We start from the raw sequence: 13,755 nt of genomic DNA, 5'->3' as shown, positions 1-13,755 counted from the left end.
ATGTATAATAATAGATATCATAGTAAGAGTAGTCTAGAGGAGGCTTCTGAAGCTGCAGCTAAAGTTAATGCTATGTTGATTGCTGAAGGAAAATTAAAACTATCTCAAGTCAATCAACATTATCAAAGTAAAGCCAAGGTAAATATGTTTTTTTTATCAAAATAAGCTTTTCTGTTTGTTTTGGTTTTTAAGTGACCTACCTCATTCATGCCTTAAAATTTCTAGAAGATGGTGACTTGACAAATTTCAGACATTAATCTTTGAAGAAAGAATGTCTAATATGAAATATCTATAAAACTTGTTTTGCAGGCTGGTGGATTATTTGTATTAGATATAGAAATAAACGATGCCCCTATCACATGTCGTAATATTCTAACTAAAGGCACCACACAGGAACATGTAAGTTGAAAGTTTTGAAATAAAATCTGAATGCTGTTGGTTGGTAATAAAACACAATGATAATGTTATGTGGGAAATGAAATGAATATTTGAAGATATATCTGATGTTTGTTATATTTACGTTGATTGAAGTTTTGGCTTCTTTTCACTCAGGATCTCTTCATGTGCAACTCCTGGTTTTAAATTCTACTTCCAATATACCTAGTACGTGATCTTTGATTGTTGCCATTGTTCTTTGTTCTGTATTGTTTATATAGTTTATGTGGAGATACAAGAATATTTATGTAACTTAGCTCACCTAGAATATTTTGTCTTTTCCTTTATTTACCTGGATTTAGCTTGTTCTTTATCTTCTAAATTTTTATTGAGAAGCAGCCTGGTACATTATAAACATTATTTATTGTCAAATGTATTTGTGTCACCCTGCAACTCATACATTCAGTCTATTGTCTTATTCCATATGTTTACATTAACATTGAGATTATCTTCAAAACAGCATCTCCAAGTCTTATTGTATACCTTAAAAAGTTTTTTAGTTGAATTGAGTACTGTACAGTTTCCAGAAATATGAAAATTGAAATTTCACCTCTGGACATCTGTGAGATTTGACAAGAATTTGTTGTAAAATTTGTCAAGCCATACTGAGCCTTAAAAGTATAGTATATCATTCTTACACAACTACTTTTATTCAGATAATGAAATTAAGTGGTGCTGCTATATCTACTAGAGGAAGATATATACATCCAGAAGAGAAGAGTAAAGTTGCTGCAGAGTAAGTTTCAAGTCTGAATTCTGCTAAACTATGTTATATCTCATGCAGTCAATAAATAAAAAGAAGTGGGGTTGAGCTGTTTTGAATGCACAATGAAGGATCTTCAACAGTTAAAAAGTAGATCAATATAAGTGTAAAAAAAAGTGGACTGACACTGATGTCATAGCATAAACTTTCAATTCATTTACTGTTCTCGGTTTATATTGGAACATTTTCTTCATAAGGAAAATTATTAGTCTGTCATTGTTATATTTGATATCCTATTTGAAATATTTGTTGTCTAATTTCAGTGATAAGCCATTATTCCTGTATATTCAAGCTACTACCCAACAAGCTATCAATAGTATGTATTAATAAGTAATATTTTTAGCATTGTTCATCTGTCAAAAAAAAAATCCTATTTCAAAGGGCCCTATTGTCTATTACAATATCTGGTAATGATGCCTTAAGAAAATACTTTGATTATGGTGCAGTTTTCAAATAAAACCGCAAAAGAATTTGCAGTTTTCACAATTTGATTACTTTTCTGTAATGGCATCATTTTTTACGACCTGCAACTGTTTCCGTACTATGAAACTTATATCAATGATGTTTTATATCTATGTCATATAAAATAATAATCAAGGATGTAGCATTACATTTACCGGCAAATTTTCTTTAATTTAATCAGAGGTCATTATGACATAGCTATTGATTAACGTTGGAAAAAAGTAAGTGGATAACAGCTGTTATTATATATTATTGATATTTATAACAATGATCTTTTTTTGTACTTTCCTGTTGCTTGTGTATGTTTATCAAGGATTAAACTTTTTTTTTTTCCAAGGCTCCATTTTAATAGCTAGTGAGTTTGACAAATGACTAGCTGACAAAACAAAAAGAAAGCAAATGTTATCTGGATTGTATTTGTTATTGTGTATTGTTTTATAGTTGCAGCTAAAAGGATCAATGAAATATTAAAAGATGGTCAGGGTAAACCTGCATGGAATGAACATAATAATAATAATAATCAGTTGATACATCCACCCCATGTACCAGTGAATACTTTACAACCCCCTCCTCAAACACATCAACCACCCCCAACAACATATCTGAGACCACCCCCTACAGAACCTGCTATGGTAAAACTTCTTTATTCTCCCTTATCTCAGCTGTCCTAAATTTAGCGAAATTTTCAACGTTTCAGGCCCATAATATGAAAGAATTGTCATTGGAATGTACTGGTATATCTCTTGGCATAGTTGAAATTGAAAAATTGATTGAAAAAATATTGACTGTAATTATGAATTTATGGAAAGTAAACTTTGGCACTGACCATTGTTTTTTAAAATCAAAAACATAAACCATCTCTGATTGATTATTTTCATTCAAGTTTTCAATCAGTAGAAGTTTGTTAAGAATCATTTTTATATTTAGGTTACATTCTTACAAGAGAAATTATATATAGGATTAGAACATGCACCACCCAATTTTGATGTGAAAAATAAGATAATTGGACCTGCTGTAAGTATCGGTGTATGCTTTTTTTGCATTTAAATAGAGTTGCTATGTTGTCAAGTCTGGCTTTATCAAATCAAAATTTACTGGCTTATTTTCAATGTATTTATTAAAGTATTTCTTAAAATCGATACATGAATATAGTCCAAAGAAATGTCGTTAAAGAGATAACATGTAATATTGAAATAAATCTGATTAAAATGCAAATTGAATTGTTTCATTGTGACTACACTTGCCATTCATGATCTGATAAAATTGTTATGCATCATATGTTCAAATGCTTTGCCCAATAAAATTATTTCCTACTATGGAATATTGATTGTAAGATATTAGTGTTTCGATCTGTTGGAAGAAATAAGCTTATAACAACTTTTGATGCTATTGGGTCAATTCCATTGAACATGATTTAGTAGATTTTTAGTGAGATCATGAAATGGCAAGTGTGGTAGCCTGCAGGAAAACACAAAACAAAACAAAACAAATATGTATACTCATGCTTAACATTTTTGATAAATGTATATTTTGTAGGGAAGTTATTTAAGACATGTTATGGGTGAATCAGGAGCTATAGCTACTCTATGTGGTAAAGGATCAGGATTTGGTGATTCTGACTCTATTGAGCCAATGCATATTCAGATACAGTAAGTTTCTTTCTTTACTTTACAAATAATTACATGTGACTCACACATGACCACTTTCCTTATTTTGGAAAAGAAATGGCATAATAATGCATGTATGTATGGAAGTGTATCATGTATGAGTTTGTGCTGTTAATTATTACTATTATATAATCAGCAACATTTGTTTGTTTTTCAGACATCCAACTATGGAAGGATTGCAGCAGGCTAAGGCTTTGTCATCTAATTTGATTCAAACTGTAAGCATTGCTTAAATTATACTATGCTGAATTTAAAACCTCTTTCTCTTGATTCCTTCCAAATCTGAAATTATTTTTCCATGAGAAATTAAATTCACAACTTTGCCTTGGATCTCTAGATTATTGAATGCTGTCCTAATAAATTGCTGATAAAAACTTGATTACCAATCGTATGATTATTCTGTATGTTGATTAATATCTTTTCTTTCCAGTTGACCAATTGATTTTTTTTTTCTCAAGTTTTGAATGGATGTTTTGTATGCTCATGTATTACGATAAGTTTTAAAACATAGCCAAAGTCCTAGTTTTCTGTGCAGTGGATTATATAGGTTTGGAAGTTGAAAACTCAGCTGAAAACGGTTTGCTGAAATGCTTGTTAATAGCAGTGTTGCAAATCCAGACTGGTTTTTAAAAATGGAGGATAAGAAAGTGACCCTGTTTTAGTTGTCATGGTAACTGATACAATCCTCCTATATTAAATAGCACAATGAGAACAGTTTCCAATTTATTAGTCTTACTTGGAATCTACATTGTTGTGTACAGAAATGTCTTCAGATCTGTTTAAGTATTTTTCACCATATCACAATTTATTTATCCTCATTATTACCTCCCTTGTTAGACTGAAATTTAGATAAACCTAGAAAAAAAGGGTTTATTGTTATTCTTTCCTATTCAAGTAATTTTACCATTAGTTTTGTTTTCTTCTTGATTCAAACTTCAACAATTTCCATATTGTAAATCAAACAAATATCTAAACTTCCTGAGAGATAGACCGAAACATCTGTCGCTATTCCAGACTCTAATAGCTATTTGGACAGATATCAGCTGGTGTAGAGACAGAAATGATAAGCCTTGTTAAATGGGGACATTCTGTATCTCTGGGGGTTTTAAACATATTTAGATATCTCAGATCTGCAAAATCCAGGTAATTTGGAAAGATGAATAGTTTTGTAGCTCAGTCATAAAAATCATTTTCTCCCTACACCATTTATGTCATGTATCCGGTTCCATCAAAGTTTTTTTTGTGGGGAAAATGATTTAGCATCAGCCATTTAAACTGCGTGCACAGCCAAAAATTCAAAGATTACAGAGTCATGTGATACTAACAAAATGAAAGTTACGGTGATGCCCAACACTAATTTACAATCATCTTAATAATCTTAGGTAATTTAATATTATGTTAGAGGTTTGGAGATGTGGAAAATCCCCATTTAACAGGGTCTTTTTCTTCTGACTCTAATCCATCTGATAACTGTCAAAATATCTATTAGAGACTGGAATTCGGACTACCTCCCTTGTATGAATGTAATGTAAGAATGTAATAACATCAGTAATAGAAAATGTCTCGAAAAAGGTTTCAGTATATTTCAGAAATACCATACTTATGACTGGAAATTTGATACGCACACAACTTAAGAGATGACTTCAATGACAATTTTCAACTAAACCTAGCAATATTGATTGCAAAACATGTACCATTTAAAACTTAATAACTCTCTTCTGAGAGGATATTTATAAACTAGTTTGTTTATCCTATTTATTTTAGGTCCAGCAAGAATATGCCCAATTTCAACAAGCTTTAGCGGCCATGCCACAACCTATGACACCAAACCAAACTCCAGTTTATATGGAGGTGCCAGGGCAGAGTAAGTCTGCAGTCTATTGAAATTTCATTTTCTATTTCTTTCACATTAGCTGAGTGAAACTTCAAGGCCAGTTATTTTATGTGGTTTATTTTTTTCAGAAATTTTATACATTTTCTTACAGGAGTTCATATATTTTCTATCATTCATGTGATAAAATAATAAAAAATGTTGTTAATTATGTATTTAGTATTTCAGACATAAAGTTAGGTTATTAAGGATATGGTGTTTTAATTGCTCTTAATTTATCTGTCAGAGCATATGAAAACACTGTTTGCCCTCTATTATATTTCCCAGGAATATGTATATTTTCATTTGAAATTTGCAATTTAATGTCAAAATGAAAGACATTCTGGCCTACTGACTAACACTTATGTTGAATATAAGTAATGTGATATGAAAAGCTTTTACATTTTACTCTTTTTTGTAGCCATTGTGAAATAGCCCCTATGAGAATTAATCATAATATATGATATTTATTGGTTACTCCTATTAAATTTATATTGTCCTTTGGTTTATTCAGTTTTCCAGAATTTAAAAATTGATATTGGAACAAAAAAAGGCAAAAAAATACTATGGAAGTTAAGACCATATAATTTCTTGTAAGAATAATAATGGTCTCAACTTCCGCTGTATGTTTTAGTATAATTTCATGTATTTGAAGAAGTCAGATATCAATTCTGAAAAGTGAAATATAAAGCTGAAATAGAGCTCTATCTATATGTGATTCCTCAATGGATATAGTCCTCTAGATATTTGATGTAAATCAAGTGTTTTCCCAATTTCTACATTGGCTTCATATAATTGTGGACAATCTTGATTCAATTTTTCTTAAAAGTTATCAGTGTTGGCTGGATAAAGAAATTTAAAGAGGTTAAATCTGCAAGGTTATCTATACATGATATCTAGTTGATATGTAAATGATAAAGTATTGTATTTTTTTTAAGCATCACTAACAGGAGGTACATTGTTAGGACCACCAGGAATAGCCACTATTACTACCTTAACACAACCTCTTACTGGCTTACCACCTCCAGGTTAGTACTATTATTGATAGTAATCTTAAGAAAAAAGAAATCTACATTGCTAGTAATCTATTGTGATAGTAGCCTATGATAATTAAAATCTACATTGATAGTAATCTATTGTGATAGTAGTCTATAATGATAGTAATCTACGCTGATAGTAATCTTTTGCGATATTAGTCTATAATGATAGTAATCTACATTGATAGTAATCTATTGCGATTGTAATCTACATTGATAGTAATCTATTGTGATAGTAGTCTATAATGATAGTAATCTACACTGATAGTAATCTATTGTGATAGTAGTCTATAATGATAGTAATCTACATTGATAGTAATCTATTGCGATTGTAGTCTATAATTATAGTAATTTACATTGATAGTAATCTATTGTGATAGTAGTCTATAATGATAGTAATCTACATTGATAATAATTTATAATGATAGTAGTCTATAATGATAGTAATCTATTGTGATAGTAATCTATTGCGATTGTAGTCTATAATGATAGTGAACTACATTGATAGTAATCTATTGTGATAGTAGTCTATAATGATAGTAATCTACATTGATAATAATTTATAATGATAGTAGTCTATAATGATAGTAATCTATTGCGATTGTAGTCTATAATGATAGTAATCTACATTGATAGTAATCTATTGCGATTGTAGTCTATAATGATAGTAATCTACATTGATAGTAATCTATTGCGATTGTAGTCTATAATGATAGTAATCTACATTGATAATAATTTATAATGATAGTAGTCTATAATGATAGTAATCTATTGTGATTGTAGTCTATAATGATAGTAATCTACATTGATAGTAATCTATTGCGATTGTAGTCTATAATGATAGTAATCTACATTGATAATAATCTATTGCGATTGTAGTCTATAAAAATGATAGTAATCTACATTGATAATAATTTATAATGATACACTTAAAATTTATTTGGATGATAATCTATAATGATATTCATATAGATTATGATAATCTACCGAAGGATAATCTTCATTAATGATATTCAACAATAATGGTAGGCGTCAATGAGACTATTCTAAAATTTTGATTATATACAAGGATAGTAGTATTGATACATAACTTAAATGATACTTATTTTATGTGAAAATAATCTACAATAAAACTGACCTAATTGAGACTAATTGACAATGGAAATTAACTAAATTGATTATTATTATAGGAATGCAGCCAGCACAAGGAATGGTAGGACTACCAGCCTCATCTCAGGCTGTATCTATGACATCAAGCTTACCACCAACTTCTATGATTAATGTTGCACAAGGTATGTAATTTTTATTTTTTATCCTCTCTTTAATGTGGTCCCCTGTTTGCCAATGGTATCTATACTATAAAACTGAAATGACACTTCAGTTATTGCTGATTCATTGACTAGTTTCTAAAAATGGAGGATAAGAAAGTGACCCTGTTTTAGTTGTCATGGTAACTGATACAATCCTCCTATATTAAATAGCACAATGAGAACAGTTTCCAATTTATTAGTCTTACTTGGAATCTACATTGTCGTGTACAGAAATGTCTTCAGATGCTTCATAGCATATTTGACCATATTACAACATAGTTATCCCCCTTAGTTAAATAACATACAAATGTACTCAACAATCTTTTGCTTTTTCATACATTACTTTCTGTGAAACAATGTTTATGAAAGGAATGAGTGACATTCCAAGTAATTATTATAAATAATGAAAATTTTGTATTTCAGCCATGGGTTCAGCACCAGGCAGTGTGATGTTACCCACCTCCTCATCCTATACTACAATGGCTATAACATCACCTTTAGTAGCATCACCATTACCATCTGGTCAAATGTTGTCCAATATGGGTACGTACTGCTTAATATATTACTGTAACATATATGAATACTGTGAGATGCAGTAGCTTGGGTCAAATACTGTGTGGTGCTCAAATACACATTTGATTTGGAAAAGTATGGGTGATGTTTTTTCCATTTGTATCCTTGCACAACATAATATATTAACATATATAATTAGATTATTTCTTTTCTAGATGGAGGAAATGTAAGCAATGAAAATGTAATGTTGGTACCAAATACCAGTGTCCCTCCTCCGATACTTCAGGGACCACCTCCTCAACCACAGCAGTTTGAAATCAACAATCCTAATAACCAATTTATAGGTAAGGAACTATTACGCTTTTTATGATTAATGCTTTTTGACTGTGATGAATCTGCTAGTTGGTTTCACTGAGCTCTATGTTTTGGGTTTGATCTTGGAATCGGTCAAAGTAGTATCTATAGAGTAGTATAGTAGAGTGTGGGTATGTTTGTGAGTAGAATCCCATGTCTGATGACTGTTGGAAATCTTTAAAGATCAAGGGAATTGATGCTGCTTTCCTTATTGTTAATGCTTGTCTTTATTAGTCCACTACAATGGGTCATTTGCTGTAGAGTCTTTTAGTGTGGTCTAATCTGATGTATTTGATTTATTGTAGCTTTACCATCAGAAGGACAGATAATAGTTAGTGGTACCCCCCAACCTGGTAGTAACCAAGTGACAGTGGTAGGACCACCACAGGCTGTGATACCCCCACCTGGTCCATTACCAGCTATTATTACAGCACCTAATGGACAGACCATGGAGTTGGTACAAACCTCACAGGGTCCGCCACCTCCACAGTCTATACCTATAGTAGGTCAAGGTCAACCACAACAACCACCTGTAAGTATTTTTATTTAATCTTTTGGAAGCGATGGGAGCTTCAGGTGATAAAATGTCTTTGCTTTAGTTAATAATTTAGCATCATGTCTTCCAAGTTGTATCCATCTGTCTCTAAATAAGAAAAATAGATTTTGGACCAGCCCCCCCTTGGAAATGCATTTTGAGCGTTCTAAGCCTTTTTATTCAGAATGAACCTTTCTGTTAATTCAATATTTTTCTTGTAGTTTTCTGTCCAGACCAGTATAGCATACAGTGGTGAACTGTTGACCTCTACTTCCAGTTTAACAGCATCCAATCCCCAAGCATCTACAATACAATCATTTAAAGATGAGGTTGCTGGTAAACGTAGATTTAAAGAAGAGAAAACAGATGAACCTGTACCAACTAATTTACTGGGCTATCAGGTAAACTTGGTCACGAATAATGGGTCTGGTTCTTCAAATAGGGCCTGACCCCAAAAAATGTTACGTATTGTCTGGGTAAAATCTCTGGTTAAAATTTAACAAAAATCTTGTCACCATCTTAAATAAGTGCACATTATACATCAAATATACCGATAGTGAAAAGTTTAAAGAATAACAATGCAACTTTCATTTTATTTGATTTCAGCATGGTCCAGGATGGAATAACAAAACAAAATCAACAGACAAATCAGAGGAGAAGAAAATATCATTAACAGGTAAAAAGATGTTTTTTTTTTTTTTTACAAAAGTACCCCTTTTATCTCTTTACATTGGTATATTTTACAGTGTCCGACAATCTGTCTATATATACATCACAATGTTGTTCCTTTCAAGTTCAGGTGAATTACAATAATTTCATACTTTCCAACTTTGGAATGTTTTTTTCATCTATTTGATATATACAATATTGATAAATTTATTCCAGGTATTAAAAGAGGCTCACAGAAATCTGAAGATGAGCCGAATCAGAAGAAAGATAAAAATTCCAATGGATTACATTTATCTAAAGGTATTATTTATAGATTTATTGTGGGAAAAATTGGTGTCAGATAGTCTTGAGTCAAACAAAAACCCATAAAATCAAACAAAATTGATAAATTGTAATAGTTTCAATTATTGAATACAATAATCTTATCAAATTCTCAAAAAGTAAATAATTAAATAGAGTTTTTTTACACTGCAAGTACTGGTTCACCTATAAATTCTGTATCAGAACTATTTTTGGAATAAAGGTTAACGTTAACTATCCTTTAGGGCTATAATAAAAGTTATAGGATCAAGATATTCTGAATCATGTATGACAAATGTTTAATTTCTAGATTACGGATATGGAGATGAGAAGCTGGAGAAAGAGTTAAAGAAATCTGAAAAAGATGGGAAAGCCTCAGAAGAAGACCACCAATCTTTAACAAATGATGGAACTTTAGACCCACATGTTCATCCATATAAAGTCACTGTTTCATCAGCACCTACCATTTATAACACATCCCAATCTATACTTCCCCCATCTGTTTCTTTTGGTCAATACACACAGCCCCCTCCTGACCAAACTCAGTATATTAATGCTGGACCAATAGGTGAACAACAAATGTACCCTCCTCCAGGACAACCCTTAGCTTTGTCAAGTCAGTCTCTTCCTATCCATAATCCTCCAGTACCAGTGGTCAGTATTTCAGTACCCATGGCCAGTCAACAGATGCCTGTGGTTTCCAGTCATCCAATGATACCAGGTCAACCAATAATTGCTAGCCAACACATCCCAGTTTTCAGTCAACCACCAGTTCCAATTACTAGTCAGGCCTTACCAGCATACAGCCAGGCCATGCCTGTATCCAATCAACCCTATAGAGAACCATCTCCTCCTTTAGCCTGGGGAGCACCTGCACCACCTCCCTCATCCATAGCACCCCCATTACCACCAACATCATTTTATCAGAGCAATCAACCCCCACCACATCAATGGAATGGACCAGAACCAACTTACAGCACACCTAGTTCTCAACCAGGTTTCACTCCTGGAGTTTTTACTGGTCCTCCACCAACATCTATACAGTATAGTCAGCCACCTCCTCCTATGCCTTACTGGGTAGGACCAAACTGAAAGCACTGTCTTCCTTCCAGGACATTTCAGTGATATAGTCAGGATTTAGGTGCTAATATACATTTATCTCCGATTTCTGTGTTACTATAGTTATATTTATATCTGATGCTTGGAATTGTTGATTCTGAATTGAGGTCAAGAAAGTGTGGAAGAGGAACAGTGATATGGGTGTTATTAACAGTATTATACTATAGTGACCCTATTCCGATCAAATTCAGAATATCAAGATAATACGAGATTATTGAATCAGCAAAATAAGTATACATTTCTTCCATTAGCTCTCTAGAGAATGAAGCAAATATATTATGTATATATTTGTGTGTATTCAAAGTTTTGATGGTAGCTTATTTGTATAACACATTCAAAGCAACCTGTTTATAGCCACACAGTATTGTATAGAGCATAAATAATTTATGTCAGCTTTATATTAGTGGAAAGTATTTTTGTCTGTTGTTTAGTTTTATGGGTCACATTGACTTCCTGCCATTATCTGAACTTAATGTCTGTTTAATCAGATAAATGCCATTCTACACTCAGTTGACTTAGTATAATATAAGTTTTTATGTCTAAATCGCAAGCTTTACTCAAAATTATGGAGGCATTGGTTATTTATATTTGAAATTTTATATTTCTCTCATCCAATTGAAGGTCTGTCTTAATAGTAAATGTGACTCATATTTTAATTTCATTGATTTTGCTTTCCTTGACGCTAATTTTACTTATTCTCAAACTTAGAATTTCTTGAATGCACTGCATCTGTTGATATTTGAAGCAGTGAATTATTATACATACTAGGTAAATTGTTATTGTTATATTGTATTTCTTGCTTTATGTATATTTGTTCCTGATTAAGTTACGTCAGTGTTTGTGATATACTGAAAATAAATGATACAATATGCAGTTATGGTTTCTGTGATGTATAAGTAAAAAGGTTCATGGCCTTTCCAAAACATGTGAGTGAACTAATCTCTCTATAAGGGTCTGGTTATAGGTATTGGACCTGCCTTGCAAGCCGAGCTAGTTTGGTTACCCAGGTTGAAATATTTGCCTTTTTAAAAAATATGTTGCACGCATGCTCTGACTTATATGAAAACCAGGCTGGCCCTGTTCCATATAATTAAGATTAAGACTATGGAACTTATATCCCTCATTACTGCTCTAGCAGGAGAATTCAATGGCGCTTTACAAACCGAACTATTTCTGCATTATAGTCTTTATCTGTACACACACTGTATGTTTCAGTAAATCTGTAGAAATTGACTCAAATGACCCAAGGCGGACTCCCCACATATAACCAGGCCTTAAATTATTACATTTTTATATGCCTAGATGAAATGCAGGGCGTATATCGACCGACGTCCATCCACAATTGCTTCGGATTTCGACGAAACTTGGTGTTTTTTATCTCCCAAGGATGAACCCAATTGAAAATCAGAAGAATCCATAAATATTTAGTATAAGTTATTGCCCTTGTTCTTGAAAATTCAATTCTTAGCCCGTAAAAAATCTTGAAGGCACAATTCTTGATGGATTTTGATTAAACTTGGTGTGAGGGTTTGTTATCATCCAGGGATGAAAACTATCAAAGATCAGAAAAAATCAAAAAATATTTAATATGAATTATTGCCCATGTTCTTGAAAACACATTCAATTTTACTCTGGTAAACACTCTAGAAGGCACAATTCTTGATGGATTTCGATGAAACTTGGTGTTAGTGTTTGTTATCACCCTAGGTTGAACCTTATTGAAAATCGAAAGAATTGAAAAATATTTAGTATGAGTTATTGCCCTTGTTTTTAAAACGCTTTCAATATTTAGTTTGTAAACACTTAAAGACACAATTCTTACCAGATTTTGACAAAACTGGATAATATGAATGGAATAGAGTGAAGAAACTGATACTTGAAACCTTCTAAATAAATTGGTCCAAAGTTCTTCACATGAATGGATTGAAAAACTAACAGTGTAAGATAATTTATTTAAATATTTTGATTGGTTCAACAATCACATTGTGAAAAACACATGGTATCACCATGTCAACAATAAATTAACATTTTAATATCTTTTTACATTAATTAATAAAAAATATTTACAATCTATTATTATTATCATAACCTGGTAAGTGAGGGATCAAACCACAAAATAATTTTTAAACTTACTTCACATTCTATATTTGGAATGTAAAGAGCTAAATAAACTTGGAATAATATTGTGCCATTTCACACTTTTAATATAAAACCCTAAAATGTGATAAAAAAAAAAAGGAGATAATGATTGAGATAAAATTTGAGTATTTTGATAAAATAACAAAATATCACATAATTTTTTTTCTGATTTTATCTAAATTTTTATTAAAAATAAATATCACAGTTTTTATTTACACAAACTTATTGTTATATCTAAATGTTATGGTTCCAATGAATTTCTAATAGCATTTGTATAACATATACTGTATAATTGTGAATATATCGCGCACTTCTTACGTCTCCAGTAATTCTTGAAAAATTTCTATCATTGTCAATAATATGTACCCTATCAGGATGAAATAATCAAGAAGTTGGTTATTGTTAGTATGCTTTAAAGATTATTTTGCCATGATATTGCAAAAAATGTAGGTTTTTAGCATTTAATCTTATTAAGCAATTTTTCACCAATCTTAGTACCTTTTCTAAATGTGCGGTCACCTTTAAAAAAGAAAGGATGTCTTTGGTACAAGTATAAAAAAAGGCTTAGAAAGGATACTTTTA

The 13,755-nt window shown here is 31.5% G+C and overlaps 1 protein-coding gene across 1 annotated transcript; it reads left to right on the top strand.

Annotated features, from left to right (window-relative positions):
- LOTGIDRAFT_232362 (hypothetical protein) lies at positions 1-11,906 on the top strand (the record flags this gene model as incomplete). Its single annotated transcript, XM_009056571.1, has 18 exons — positions 1-138; positions 310-399; positions 1,092-1,171; positions 1,462-1,514; positions 2,102-2,292; positions 2,588-2,674; positions 3,197-3,309; positions 3,485-3,545; positions 5,092-5,191; positions 6,136-6,225; positions 7,425-7,526; positions 7,968-8,087; positions 8,273-8,401; positions 8,717-8,943; positions 9,168-9,347; positions 9,553-9,622; positions 9,832-9,915; positions 10,226-11,906. The coding sequence occupies 18 exons, from the start codon at positions 1-3 to the stop codon at positions 11,005-11,007; spliced, it is 2,697 nt and encodes an 898-aa protein (XP_009054819.1). The 3' UTR covers positions 11,008-11,906.
- Between the last annotated feature and the right edge of the window lie 1,849 nt (positions 11,907-13,755).

The sequence above is a fragment of the Lottia gigantea genome (assembly GCF_000327385.1).
Source record: "Lottia gigantea unplaced genomic scaffold LOTGIsca_28, whole genome shotgun sequence".
Classification (NCBI taxonomy): Eukaryota; Metazoa; Mollusca; class Gastropoda; family Lottiidae; genus Lottia; species Lottia gigantea.
The sequence above is the reverse complement of the archived record's forward strand: the minus strand, read 5'-3'. Positions and strand labels throughout refer to the sequence as shown.